General features: G+C 45.4%; 1 protein-coding gene across 1 annotated transcript in view; it reads right to left on the reverse strand.

Annotated features, from left to right (window-relative positions):
* The window catches only part of TEKT1 (tektin 1), a 33,124-nt gene extending 20,479 nt beyond the window's left edge, over positions 1 to 12,645 (reverse strand). Inside the window, exons 1-3 of the mRNA XM_068265882.1 lie at positions 12,540 to 12,645; positions 6,091 to 6,297; positions 5,189 to 5,354 (exon numbers count right to left, since the gene is read on the reverse strand). Of these exons, the coding sequence (XP_068121983.1) occupies positions 5,189 to 5,354; positions 6,091 to 6,280 (356 nt within the window). The 5' untranslated portion in view covers positions 6,281 to 6,297; positions 12,540 to 12,645. The remainder of the gene's footprint in view (positions 1 to 5,188; positions 5,355 to 6,090; positions 6,298 to 12,539) is intronic.
* Positions 12,646 to 13,805: the final 1,160 nt, after the last annotated feature.

The following is a 13,805-nucleotide window of genomic DNA, read 5'->3' on the forward strand; positions in this document are numbered from 1 at the left end:
AGTGCGCAGCAGCAGTGTTTTGGAAGTGACAGTAATGTCCAAAAGGCTAAAATGGTTAATAGATTTATACCTAAAATTAAACGCACAGGATCAAAGCCTTGCATTAATTGGGTGCGGGGCAGGAACACATTACATTGAGCAATGCAACGCTGTGGTTTGATTGATTTTCAATAGATTTCCTGCTGTCCTCTATTGAAAATCGTTATGCTGCCTGTGGTATAAATTCATTGGTGAATCGATTCGGATCAGAGAGGAATGACTTGATTTGCCACTTTGGGCCTAAACCAGTACCTCCTCTCTGCTCTAAAAAATAAGCAACAGCATAATAACTTTTTAATAAAAAACATTTCTTTGTTACAGTTTACAGAATTCATCCAATCAATCTGCAGTGTGTCTACTTCCTGCTTTCATGGAAGCAGACAACAGGTCAACATTCTGTGCATAAGAGCTGTGTCTGAGGACTGATGCATTTCTGTACTGACACAGCTGAAAGATCAAATAACAGTTGTAACCACTTGAAGATGAGGGGAATTAATCAGGCTCTTCTCTGTAAACAAAACAGGGTGTATGTCTCTCTTTTTTCTTTGTGTCCTGTGCAAGAGTTCAGGTCCACTTTAACATGGGAGGGTAGTATGAGCTGAACTACAGGACTCAAGCTTCAATGCCCCCCCCCCCCCCCCCCCCCCCCCCCCCCCCAGAAGAAAAAAATTCAGCCGGTCTGAGAATAATAAGTTTTGGCAGGCTGGGCAGTAACTTACAAAAAAAAAAAAAATAACCACAGTTTATAAGGCCCCATTAATCTACAAACTGAATAAGATAAATGCAGTAAGCTACATGAAAAAACAGAACTGAAGCAAACGCCAAATAGAGTACCTTTTATCATGGGCCAAATGTGCTTGGAGCTGCAGGCCAATTGCTGGTTGTGTCAGTCAGGAGTTACTTTCTGACACACAAAGGAAGAAGAAGAACAGGCTGAAAACTATACTTCCCAGAATCCCATTGTTACAGTAGAGACAATTTGGCTGCATGAGGAGGTGGGACTTTGTAGTTTGCAACAGGTAGGCGTATGGGCTTATTTCCACTGACTTTTTCTGTATTTTTCCTCAGAAAAGTATTAAGATGAAATGGGGCCCTAGGCAAGATAGCAGTTTTTGTTCAGTGCTGATGGTCACATGTTTTTTTTTTTTGTTAGATTTGGTGGGGGCTAGCATCCACCGGCCCCTAGACTATCTCCAGGCCCTAGGCAGCTTCCTAGAATTGCCTTGTGGGTGATTCAGCTCTGTTTTTTTCACACACATATGCATTAGATCTGACATTTCATGTTAATTAATGAGCAAATACATATCTAATGAGTTCCATGCATGAAAAAAGCTTAAGAATGTATGCATGCAACTACCACTGAAAGCATGCTTGTTAAAGTGTTTAATGCAGATGAAAACATGCATATAAAAATGTGAACGCTACTCAAGTGGAAGCAACAGCTTCAGGGTCCTTTCACACTGAGGCAGTAAATTTACCGCACCTGACCGCAGCCTAATGAATGTCTATGGGGGAGCTCACACTTCCCACGTTGCGGTACTCTGCACCGGTAGTGCCCTATCTAATGCGCTTCCAAACTTACATTACCAGGCGGCTCCTGCGGCGATCTGCGTCTGCCCAGAAGTCAGGCAAGTCTATGGCAATGCACTTGTCTTTAACCTCTTGCCGCCCGCGTCACGGCAATGGGCGTGGCCGCGGCGGCAGCCCCAGGAACGCCTAACGCCGATTGGCGTAAAATCCTGGGGCTCTGTTTTGCAGGAGATAGCGCGCAGGCTGCGCGCGCATCTCCTGCTTGGGGGGCGGAGTTCCGCCCCGCCTTCAGTCTCTGAGCGGCTATCGCCGCTCGGGAGACTGTTAGACGCCGTGATCGCCGTCTATTTAGCCTGTGCAGCGCTGCGATCAGCAGCAGCGCTGCACTGGGGACAGCCGTGTGACACGGCTGTCCCCCTGGGGGACAAGAGAGCGATCGGCTCTCATAGGTAGAAGCCTATGACAGCCGATCGCCGTAATTGGCTGGCTGTGGGGAGGGAGGGGGTTTTAAGAAACAGCCTTTTTTTAAAAAAAACACACAAACGAAAATATTGATGTAAAAAAAAAAAAACATGGGGGGAGCGATCAGACCCCACCAACAGAGAGCTCTGTTGGTGGGGAGAAAAGGGGGGGGGGGAATTACTTGTGTGCAGTGTTGTGAGGCCCTGCAGCTTGGCCTTAAAGCTGTAGTGGCCAATTTTACTCAAAATGGCCTGGTCACTAGGGGGGTTTAGCCCAGCAGTCCTCAAGAGGTTAAAAAACCCACCGCAATTTTAAGCGTTGTACATACGCGGTAGCGTATTTTAGTAATACGCTTCCGCGCACATCATCAATTGCCCACCAGGAAATGAGCGTCACTTCTGGCTTGGCCAGATGCCAGACGGGGATTACCGCATATTACCGCAAAGACCTGTGGTTTTTTTTTAATCTGCAGTGTGAAGCTGGCCTCAAGCATATGTCTACACATTACATTAAATTTGGTCAAGGTGGGCGATAAAGATCTCGCTGACATCGCCTAAAGATCCGGCATATCGAAGCTCAACAACTCCAGAGCGCATTGTTCTCCCAGTCTCCCCACTTGCGGGAATCCTTTCCATCTTGCGGCATCCGTCCTCCTCCCAACAAAATGCTTTGTTAGCCCGCAGGCTAGTGACACGCCTGTACAGCCCCACCCCCGAACTGTTGCCCAAGGGACCTTTCACACTGGTATGGTTTACCGCAGCCTACCGATAGGGTAATGAAAGTCTATGTGGGAGTTCACATTGCCTGCGGCGCACTGTGCTGCACCAGAAGTACCCTAACGTGAGTGTATGCCTACCTTACCGTGCGGCTCCTGCGGAGACTTGCGGTGGACCAGAAGTCATGGTGACCTGCGTGCCATTAAACGGACCGACACAGTTGTACATGTCCCGCATGTATGGAAGTGAATTTTAGCAATACGCTTCCGCGCACGTCATCGATTCGCCAACAGGAAGTGAGCATCACTCCGTTGCTTGGCTCGCTGCCTACCTGGGATTACCGCGTACTAACGTGTGAAACCCTGAAGGCCTGTTTTTGGCAGGCCGCACCACTACTGCCAACATTCAGCATGAATCCGGCCTAAGGGATCAAGTCCTGATCCCTGGTGGGCGACAGCCCTCATACAAGTGTGTGAAGCCAAAGACCTTATCTCTGGTAAGAGGCAATAATAGGCACTACTCTGAATCTTGTAAGGATAGCTACACAGCTGTAGCATGCACAGCTACACACAAAAAAATTCAATTTGACAAGTTAATTTCTAAAGGTAATACTTTTATTGTGCCACAGGTCTTGAACTCCAGTCCTCAAGGGCCATATCCATGCCAGTGTTTAAGATGAACTAAGAAATGTGTTTTGCTTGATGGGTTCTTGAGGACTGGAGTTCGACATCCCTGATAAACCAATGAACCCGAGGCCTCAAATGTGCCAGGTACAGTGGTGTGAAAAACTGTTTGCCCCCTTCCTGATTTCTTATTCTTTTGCATGTTTGTCACACTTAAATGTTTCTGCTCATCAAAAACCGTTAACTATTAGTCAAAGATAACATAACTGAACACAAAATGCAGTTTTAAATGATGGTTTTTATTATTTAGTGAGAAAAATAACTCAAAACCTACATGGCCCTGTGTGAAAAAGAAATTGCCCCCTGAACCTAATAACTGGTTGGGCCACCCTTAGCAGCAATAACTGCAATCAAGCGTTTGCGATAACTTGCAACGAGCCTTTTACAGTGCTCTGGAGGAATTTTGGCCCACTCATCTTTGCAGAATTGTTGTAATTCAGCTTTATTTGAGGGATTTCTAGCATGAACCGCCTTTTTAAGGTCATGCCTCAACATCTCAATAGGATTCAGGTCAGGACTTTGACTAGGCCACTCCAAAGTCTTCATTTTATTTTTCTTCAGCCATTCAGAGGTGGATTTGCTGGTGTGTTTTGGGTCATTGTCCTGCTGCAGCACCCAAGATCGCTTCAGCTTGAGTTGATAAACAGATGGCCGGACATTCTCCTTCAGGATTTTTTGGTAGACAGTAGAATTCATGGTTCCATCTATCACAGCAAGCCTTCCAGGTCCTGAAGCAGCAAAACAACCCCAGACCATCACACTACCACCACCATATTTTACTGTTGGTATGATGTTCTTTTGCTGAAATGCTGTGTTACTTCTACGCCAGATGTAACGGGACACGCACCTTCCAAAAATTTTAACTTTTGTCTCGTCGGTCCACAAGGTATTTTCCCAAAAGTCTTGCCAGTCATTGAGATGTTTTTTTTAGCAAAATTGAGACAAGCCTTATGTTCTTTTTGCTTAAAAGTGGTTTGCGCCTTGGATATCTGCCATGCAGCCGTTTTTGCCCAGTCTCTTTCTTATGGTGGAGTCATGAACAATGACCTTAATTGAGGCAAGTGAGGCCTGCAGTTCTTTAGATGATGTCCTGGGTTCTTTTGTGGCCTCTCGGATGAGTTTTCTCTGCGCTCTTGGGGTAATTTTGGTCGGCCAGCCACTCCTGGGAAGGTTCATCACTGTTCCATGTTTTTGCCATTTGTGGATAATGGCTCTCACTGTGGTTCGCTGGAGTCCCAAAGCTTTAGAAATGGCTTTATAACCTTTACCAGACTGATAGATCTCAATTACAGTACTTTGTTCTCATTTGTTCCTGAATTTCTTTGGATCTTGGCATGATGTCTAGCTTTTGAGGTGCTTTTGGTCTACTTCTCTGTGTCAGATAGCTCCTATTTAGGTGATTTCTTGATTGAAACAAGTGTGGCAGTAATCAGGCCTGGAGGTGACTACAGAAATTGAACTCAGGTGTGATAAACCACAGTTAAGTTATTTTTTAACAAGGGGGGCAATCACTTTTTCACACAGGGCCATGTAGATTTGGAGTTTTTTTTCTCACTAAATAATAAAAACCATCATTTAAAACTGCATTTTGTGTTAAATTATGTTATCTTTGACTAATAGTTAACGGTTTTTGATAAGCAGAAACATTTAAGTGTGACAAACATGCAAAAGAATAAGAAATCAGGAAGGGGGCAAATAGTTTTTCACACCACTGTATATCCTCCCTCAGTGCCTGTTTATAATGGTCTGTATGATTACCTTTCCACTAAGCACTGCTGGGCTATGGACAAGGGTTCCTTGCAGCTCTCCAGGGCCTTTTCCAGGCGGATCTTGTATGCCAGCAACTGTTCTATGTCATTAACTGTGTCTTCAAGCTTGTTATCTAATTCTTTCTTCCAAAACTGGATCTCATCTAGCCTTTGTTCTGTGGGAAAAAAATGTCATAACAAACTCTTAACATACATTCACATACAGTATATTACCTTTGTGAACAAAAATCATAATGGTTCTTATAGGGTCATCCACTCTGAACAGTATCTTTTCTCTCTGTAAGGCTACGTTTTCACTGTGCCCAGCATGCGTCTTGCGAGACGCCATGCCGACACAGCTGTCAAGCGTCTCGCAGCCGAATCCCTCCAGCCGCACCTATGCACAGCTATGGGATTCGGACACGTTACGCAATAATTATGCTGCAGGCTTCACAATGCATATTGGTGGCAGCGGTGCCACCAGGCCCTTGGGGATTACCGCGTTAGTATGCAGTAATCCCCGTCTGACATCTGGCCAAGCAGGAAGGGACGCTCACTTCCTGTTGGCCAATCGATGATGGGCGCAGAAGCGTATTGCTAAAATACGATTCCACGCATGGGTGGCACAGAAAAATGTGGCGGGTCATTTTAAAACAAGCGCATCACCATAAACTTAGATGACGTCCGCTATGATGCCGATCCCCGAAGGAGTCGCGTGGTAACGTAGGTATGTCCGCGTGTTAGATAGGGCACTTCCGGCGCAGCGTACCAAAAGATGGGGAGTGTGAACTACCCCATAGACTTTCATTAGGCTGCGGTAAATTTACCGTACCACACCGCCCCAGTGTGAAAGGGCCCTCAGTATCTAGGAAACAAAGCAGTGTGAATGTTTTTGGAGACATCAGGAAATACCTAGCTTCTTGTTGACATCTTTCTGAGTTTTCTGCGTTGTCTTCTCAATTTCATCTACCAGCCTCTGGCTTTCATCAACCAGCCTCTCAGATCGGGAGCGCTGAGCCTCTGCATTGGCGTAGTGCGTCTGGTTAGTGATGCTCCACTCTTTAGGAAGAAACTTTGGTGGCAGCTGGACCAGCTTGGCCATTGTATGGTATTAAAGGCCTAAAAACAACAATGAGAATGGTTATCCTACTGAGCAGGGGATATATAACGCTCCTCCAATAAACCTATAGTGTGTCTACTTCCTGCTTTCAGGGAAGCAGACAAAGGGTTAGCATCCTTTGTTTACATATTAGCTGTGCCTGCCAAATTCCTGTGCTGACACAGCTGAGAGATGAAATTACTCTTATTATTAATTGAAGATGAGAAAGAATTAGATAGGCTCTTCTATTTAAGAACACACAGGGTGCATTTCTCTGTTTTCCTTGTGTCCCGCAAGAGTTCAGGTCCACTTTAGAGGACAACTGAAGTGAGAGGTATATGGAGGCTGCCATATTTGTTTCATTTTAAGGAACAAGTGACACCCATGCAAACCTAGAAATAAAAAACCACATATATAAGTAGATAAATACTAGTTCTACTTACATAACAGATTTATTGCGCCTTCCACGTTATGATTCATGTGGATTTTATAAAGGAAAAGAGAATCCTATTCTAGGCATTTTCCATCTCCGTTACCTTTGACCTCCTGACATAATTTCCTCCCTCACTCTTTTTTTTCTCCTCTTGCTAATTGTGTATTCGATACCCGCCCTCCTCCCAGAGTCTTCAGACTCCCACTGAGGTTTATACTAGGAAGTGCACTGTCTTATGTAATTAGAAGGAATGTATTATAGATAAAGACCTGCAGCATGCACTGTTTGGCAATGGCAATTAAAGGGCCAGTTCTGTAAGGTATGTGATAACTCCAAAGCATAACACCAGAAAAAGTTTTGAATGCAGGATTAGCATCTTTATCACTTAATACACTCAGACCAGTTGCTGTTGAAATTTGATTTTTATGGTGACAATCCCGTTATAAGCAATACCAGTTGCCTGCCTATCCTGCTGACCCTCTGCCTCTGATCCTTTTAGCCATAGACCCTGAACAAGCATATGCAGATCAGGTGTTTCTGACATTATTGTCAGATCTGACAAGATCTGACACTACCGGACTACAGCCAAATGGATCACCACGGCTGCCAACTGGTATTGTTTTGAAGGAAATAAATATGGTAGCCTCCACATACTTCTCGCTTCAAGTCCCCTTCAAACGTATCACATAATACAAAGCTTTTCAGGAGGAAAGAGATAGAAGCTCTGGCGGTGGAGAGGAGGCACCAGTGGACAGGTGAGAATAGCTCTGTTGCCCCTACACTCTGCACGCCCAGGAACAGGAGACCAGGGGGACCCAGCAGGCAGTGGGCACAGATTTTCAATCAATTTCATGGTGAAATCTATTTGAAAATATGTGTACAGTGTGTGTGGAGGGATCCTGTCAGATAGACCCCTCAAGGATCAGATTATGATCGGAGAGGGATTTATCTGTTGGCCGCATCGACCAGTGTATGGCCAGACTTTATTCCCACATGCATGCATGTGAACCTGTGTGTGAACTTGTGTTTTGAGGTGTCTTGACCTGGGCAGGCCCCATTTGTGGGAAGCAGGAAATTTGGGCGCATGAGGCAGGGGGACAAAAAAGGGCACCGCCATTGACTCCCATATTAAATATCTTTTAACAGGTGCCGAACAGGATAAAAGGGCGCCCAGACTTTTTAAAAATGTTATTGAAATTTTCTATAATTACAGAGAATAGTGTTTTACCAATACAACATTTCATAGACATTATTTAATGATTTGAATTTGTAAAACATTATTGTAAACGAAATATAAAAATATAATTGTTTTATAAACGATATTTCAAATTAACGTTTACACCAGGCGCCCTTTTTTCCCGACGCCCTTTTTGCATGTACGCCCATTTGTGGCCTCAAGTACTAACAAAGAGACTGTGACAACCATTGGAATTGAAAAGGCCACATCTTTATTAGTACATTCATAATTCATAACACAAACATTTTTGCATAATACATTTCATGTAAAATGATATCATAAGAGTCCAGGACAATGCCCCCCATTATTTAGAGATCGCAATAAACCACTGTACCAGCCACCAGCCACAGTTAGCTTGGTGGGTGCACCAACTGCTCCTAAGCCAAGACGCTAGTCTCGCCACAGCCATAATCATTCCATCTGGCATTGTCAAAGACCGCCACACAATTCGGGGTTGCCCCTTCAACCCCGAAAAGCTCCAGAGTTCAAATTTAAAAGAGGAAGTTTCCCTCCGCTGCCCCTGTTTTGAATTTACCTGGCTGGCCCTGCCCTCGCTTCCTGTAACCACCTTTACCTGTCCGGCCTATCAGCTCTTGCCCCAGGCCTCTTGTTGCTCTGCCCATGTCATGCCCCCCGTCCCCGTCCCTGTCACTTAGCAAGGGCTGCTCTGGGGGGCTTCCTGGACAGTGTGTGTTCCCTGCAGTGCCTAGGATGGAGCTTGATCCCGAGGGAGACAAGGGTTGGTAGGCACTTTAAAATCACCTTGCGTACTAATCTAGATACAGTGCTGATTTATTCATTTACAGTAAATGCTGGCCACAAATGAGTCATTGTTATAAGGCTGACTAGTGTCTCCTGGTAACAATAGGATACACAGGCTGCTGCTCTCACATCCTCCTCTGTATACAAATTGACAGCTCAGTTTACCTAAAGGGGCCCACACATCACTCGATTTGGCGGCCGATTGACCATCCGATTCGATAATTATTATCAAATCAGATGAAAATCGGTCCTGCCAAGAGCATGCCCGATCAACAATGCAGCCAGTTTCGGACGAAATCGGTTGCATGTATTGATCGGACATGCTGGTAAATCTCTAGCTGATGTGCTCGATCAGGTGCGTGGCGATAACAGCGTGCGATATCTGGACGAGCAGTGAACGCGACGGAACCCCTAGTTTTGTCCCCCCCTACTGCGCATTTAGGCCTCGTTCACATCTACCAACACAGATGGCCGTGCGATCCGAACGCAGCGCATCCGGTCGCACGCCATCTGCGCCGCTGCGCTGCTGATCCCATCCATGACAGTGATGGGATCAGCTCTGCGCTTCCGGGCAAATTGCAGACAGCAGTACGCAAGCGCTACCCAGCGCATCGTACTGCTGATCAGCGCAGTAGATGTGAACGGTAGAAGGGCAGTCTATGCCCTTCTGCCGTTCCTGCGTTTCAGCACATCATACGCGCTTCCATATCTGCACGGAAGCGCGTATGATGTGAACGAGGCTTATAGTTTTCCTGTCCGCTGCCGCCTGCTGCAGTGCCCATTTTTGAGGCGCAAATAGAGGAAGCAATGGAGGCGGAGGATGCGGCGTCCCAAGGTTGATTCCAGAGAGATTTCATGCTGAAATCGATCGGGAATCTGCCTGCAGTGTATGGGCAGCCGACAGATCTCTCTCCGATCGGAGTCGATCAGAGAGAAATCTCTCTCGTTGTTGAATCTGCCCATCATTGCTAGATGTATGGGAAACTTTAGCGATATTTTTAACAGATTAGATGTCAGATTCCATATGAAGATTATAAGCAGCAAATCGAATGAAAATGAAAACCATGGCATTTACTATAGATATTACCAGTGAATTACAGAATAAATATTGATTGGACCTGCCCATTCTTTGCTTGATTGATGCAGACCGGAGCAGCTGCAGGTGGGAACAGTGCACAAGTGATGTCCCCATAGCTTTGTACTGCATTGGGCAATACAAAGCTAGCAGCTGCAGCAATGCGATCAATATTAGATGAGGGGGTGTATGCACAACAGTATAAGTGTACAAAAAAGTATACAGAATAATGTAATTAATTACACAAAGTCTTACTGCACAATGCAATACATTACATGCTCTACCCATCGCACATAAAACTTATCGCACGTTATTCTGCTTAACGCAGTTTAGTGCATACAACCAAGCAAGCGGCACAAATTTTCATATAGAATGTACCATAAGGCACTGTAGGCACGTGCCTACAGACGCCTGTTGATGGAAAGGCGGCTCACTCCCCTCCCCAAGTGCCTCCCTCCTTCTCTACGCAGAGTCCTGATGAGAGTGTAAATGATCCTCACCCAGCTCTCTGCATTCTACTGACAAGATCTTCCTTCAGTCTACCTAATACTTGGGGGCACCTCTAGCTACATCATATTGAGGGTACATCTGGCTACCTAATGCTAAGGGGCACCTGTAGCTACCTTTGAGGGGCAGAGGAAGTAAGGGAGAAGTGACAGCTGGGCCAGCAAGCACACTTGTGGTGCAGTTTGGAGCGGGGTTGTGGGTTCATGGAGGGTGAAGTCTAAGGTGCCACGACATCTGTGCCTACAGGCTCCTGTGAGGTAAATCCAGGCCTGATTTCCACACAGTTGAGAGCATGAAAATGTGAAAAATGTCTTGGTATTCTGAAGTATTACAAATGTCTTAAATGGAGCTAAGGGGCCAAGCCCCAACCATCACAAAGGATCCCACACCATAATCTCCCTCCTTGCCTAAACCTTATACTTGGCACAATGCAGTCAAGCAAAAACCATTCTCCTCCATCCGCCAAACCCATACGTCCATCAGATTGCCAGGCAGAGAAGTGTGGTACATCACTCCAGGGAACATGTCTTCACTACTTTAGTCCATTGGCAGCATGCATTATACCACTGAATATGAAACTTTGCATTGCACTTAGTGATGTGGGTGCGTCGGGCTAGAAATCATGTCAGTTTATGGCGACGCAGGGATTTAAAAAAATGTTGGCATCGTGGCGCACATGCGCGGAATCGTATTTTAACAATTCGCTTCCATGCACCTCCACATTCCCGAAGCAGGAAGTGATGGCAAGCGCACATCACTTCCTGCTTGGCTGAAGGCCTGTTTCTGGCGATGCGATGCAGAAGTGACGTACCACATCACTGCTGCCAGTTTACAGTGTGAAACCAGCCTCAGTGTCATCCCCTCCATCGTACTTAGTAACAGATTTGTAAAGTCTAGTTTCCTATATATAATATACTGTAGAATAGATTAATTACACAAAGAGTGATATTTCTCAAGCCTTTATATTTTATTTCTAATGTAAAGGTACCCAAATACATTACAATCTGATTATTTGAAAGAAATAATTTAATTCAGTGGAAAGATTGTACAATGAAGCTTGTATTGTCAATGGGCACCTTTAAGTTAGCCATATATCAGGCGATGATAGGCAGATTCGACCAAGAGACAAATCTCTCTCTGATCAAATCTGATGGGAGAGAGATCTACCAGCTGCCCATCCACGGCATGAAATCTCTCGGGAATCGGCCGCGTTTGCCCCATTTGCTGCCTCGTGTATACATGTACATGTGTGCATCTGTGCGTTTATACATTACCTGTCCTGTGTCGTGGTGCCAGTCCATCTTCTGAATCTGCCGCTCTTCCATCCAGTGTGTGGCATCACACCGGCAGTGTGCACGCAGCTATGGAAGAGCGGCGGATTTGGACGACGGACGGACACGGCGACACAAGTAATGTATAAACGCACACATGTACAATTATATACTGGGGACACAGCACCGGGTTTTGTCACATTCGTCGCTCATCCTGATATTGCTCACTGTTTCCGCCGCGCACCCAATCGAGTAAGTCAGCCCTACATACTGCAGCATGTCTGACCGATTCATGAGACCAAATTCAGCCCAAGCATGGTCACATCGACGATCGGGCATGCACTTGGTGGCACTGATTTTCATCCAATTCGATTATAATAATCGAATCTGATGGTCGATTGGCCGCCAAGTCACCTGATGTATGGTCACCTTTAGTCTTTCTGACTGAATTCTTAAATCAATCCTTTGCAACACTGCTTTGTGTATGGCAGCCTTAAAGTGTGTACAGATGTACCCCAACCCTGCTGCCTCCCCTGTAGTAATCCACCCATTTGAATCCCTGTTGCACCAATCACAATTACTCTTTCTTTAGAAACAAATGCATCTCTCCTCCCCTTACACCGCGGAGGTGAGCAGTGTGTCTGTACAGCACTTGTTTTTAATTTCTTACCTAAAAATGTAAAGTTTGTATGCAGTTTAATACTAAACAAGGGTTTTAATTTCCCTGTCAGTTCTGGGTGACACTGAAATAGAAATATTTTAACCTAGATCTGTCTACAGGATCTATATTTGGATTTATATACTTTTGTGGTTAACGTTGTATGTTCGCATGAGAACTACAAGTCATGTAGAAAGTATGGACTTTGATCACACTGTTTATGCTGCATTTACTGTAGATGCTCTAAGCTGAGACTGCCTTTTTTCCTGAGAAAATGTTGCAGGACTACTTGACAAACATATCTATTTGTAGAACATACCCGGTCTATGCTGATCTTCCTCCCTCTCTGGTCTACAGCTCAGCTGCTCTTCTCTCTCCATCCAAACAAGCCGGTCACCATAGCAACAGAGAGGACGCTTTTCCATGGCAAAGAGGGCGCGTCCTTCCCTGCTGCAGACAAACTCCCTCCCCTCTCCCTGTGCAATTTAGCCTGATGTACTTTAAATTTGATTAGCTGAGTAACTGAATCATGAGTCATCTCAGTAGATCAATTTGATTAGCTGTGTAATCATCAGACATCTCAGTAGATCATTCATGTCTTGTTTTTTCCTCCTTACCGAGTGGTGTCAGTCAAACAATCCTCTACTCTGATTAATATCTATGTACTTAAGAAAGTCCCTTTGCTGCTTATCCAATGCCATACAGTACAACACACAGTGGTCTACTCTAGAGTAGACGTCTCTGTCTAATGCTTACTCTAGCCCATAGGTGTGTGTGTTCACAGTGATTTTAGTACTTGTATGTAACTGCAGGGAATTTACCTACAAAGGGCTGGTTTGTTGTTTTTGGAAATAGATATGCAAAATATACAACATGCCGGTGCTATCTGCTGCCTTGCTTTAAAGTAGTTTATTTAAAATAACAAAATATAGAAAGGACAAGTTATTTAAGTCTAATTGATAAAGCTATGTACACATGCTACATGGAACTCTGCTGAGATAGCCGTTTGTGGCTGTCTCAGCCCACAATCCAGCATGTGGACCTGAGAGGAAGGGGACTAAAAGTTTTATACATACCTGGGGCTTCCTACAGCTCCCTCTGCGCAGATCGCTCCCATGCCGGCATCTAAATCCTCCTAGATGGTCCGGTAGCAGCCCCGTTCACAGTAGCCAGGCGGCGCATTGCGGGCTAACTTGCTCCGCGTCAACGGGAGCGCGGCGGGGCGTGTGGCTAGGCAGCGACTGCGCAGTATGCCCGACTGGCCGTGGTGAATGGGGCTGCTACCGGACCATCTAGGAGGATTTAGATGCTGGTGTGGAAGCGATCTGCGCTGAGGGGGCTGGAGGAAGCCCCAGGTAGGTATAAAACTTTAATGCTGGGTACACACGATACGTTTTTTCCGCTCGATTTTCCACCCGGTCTTTTTTTCCGCTCGATTCTGCACTCGATTCTCTTATCTTCCGCTCGTTTTTCGTATCTTTTTCCATTCACTTCTATGAGAAATCGAGCGCAGAGTCGATCGGAAGGGATATCGGACATGACGCGAATTATCTATCGAATCCATCTATCGAGAGGAAAAACGTAT

Source organism: Hyperolius riggenbachi, chromosome 2, assembly GCF_040937935.1.
Source record: "Hyperolius riggenbachi isolate aHypRig1 chromosome 2, aHypRig1.pri, whole genome shotgun sequence".
Classification (NCBI taxonomy): domain Eukaryota; kingdom Metazoa; phylum Chordata; class Amphibia; order Anura; family Hyperoliidae; genus Hyperolius; species Hyperolius riggenbachi.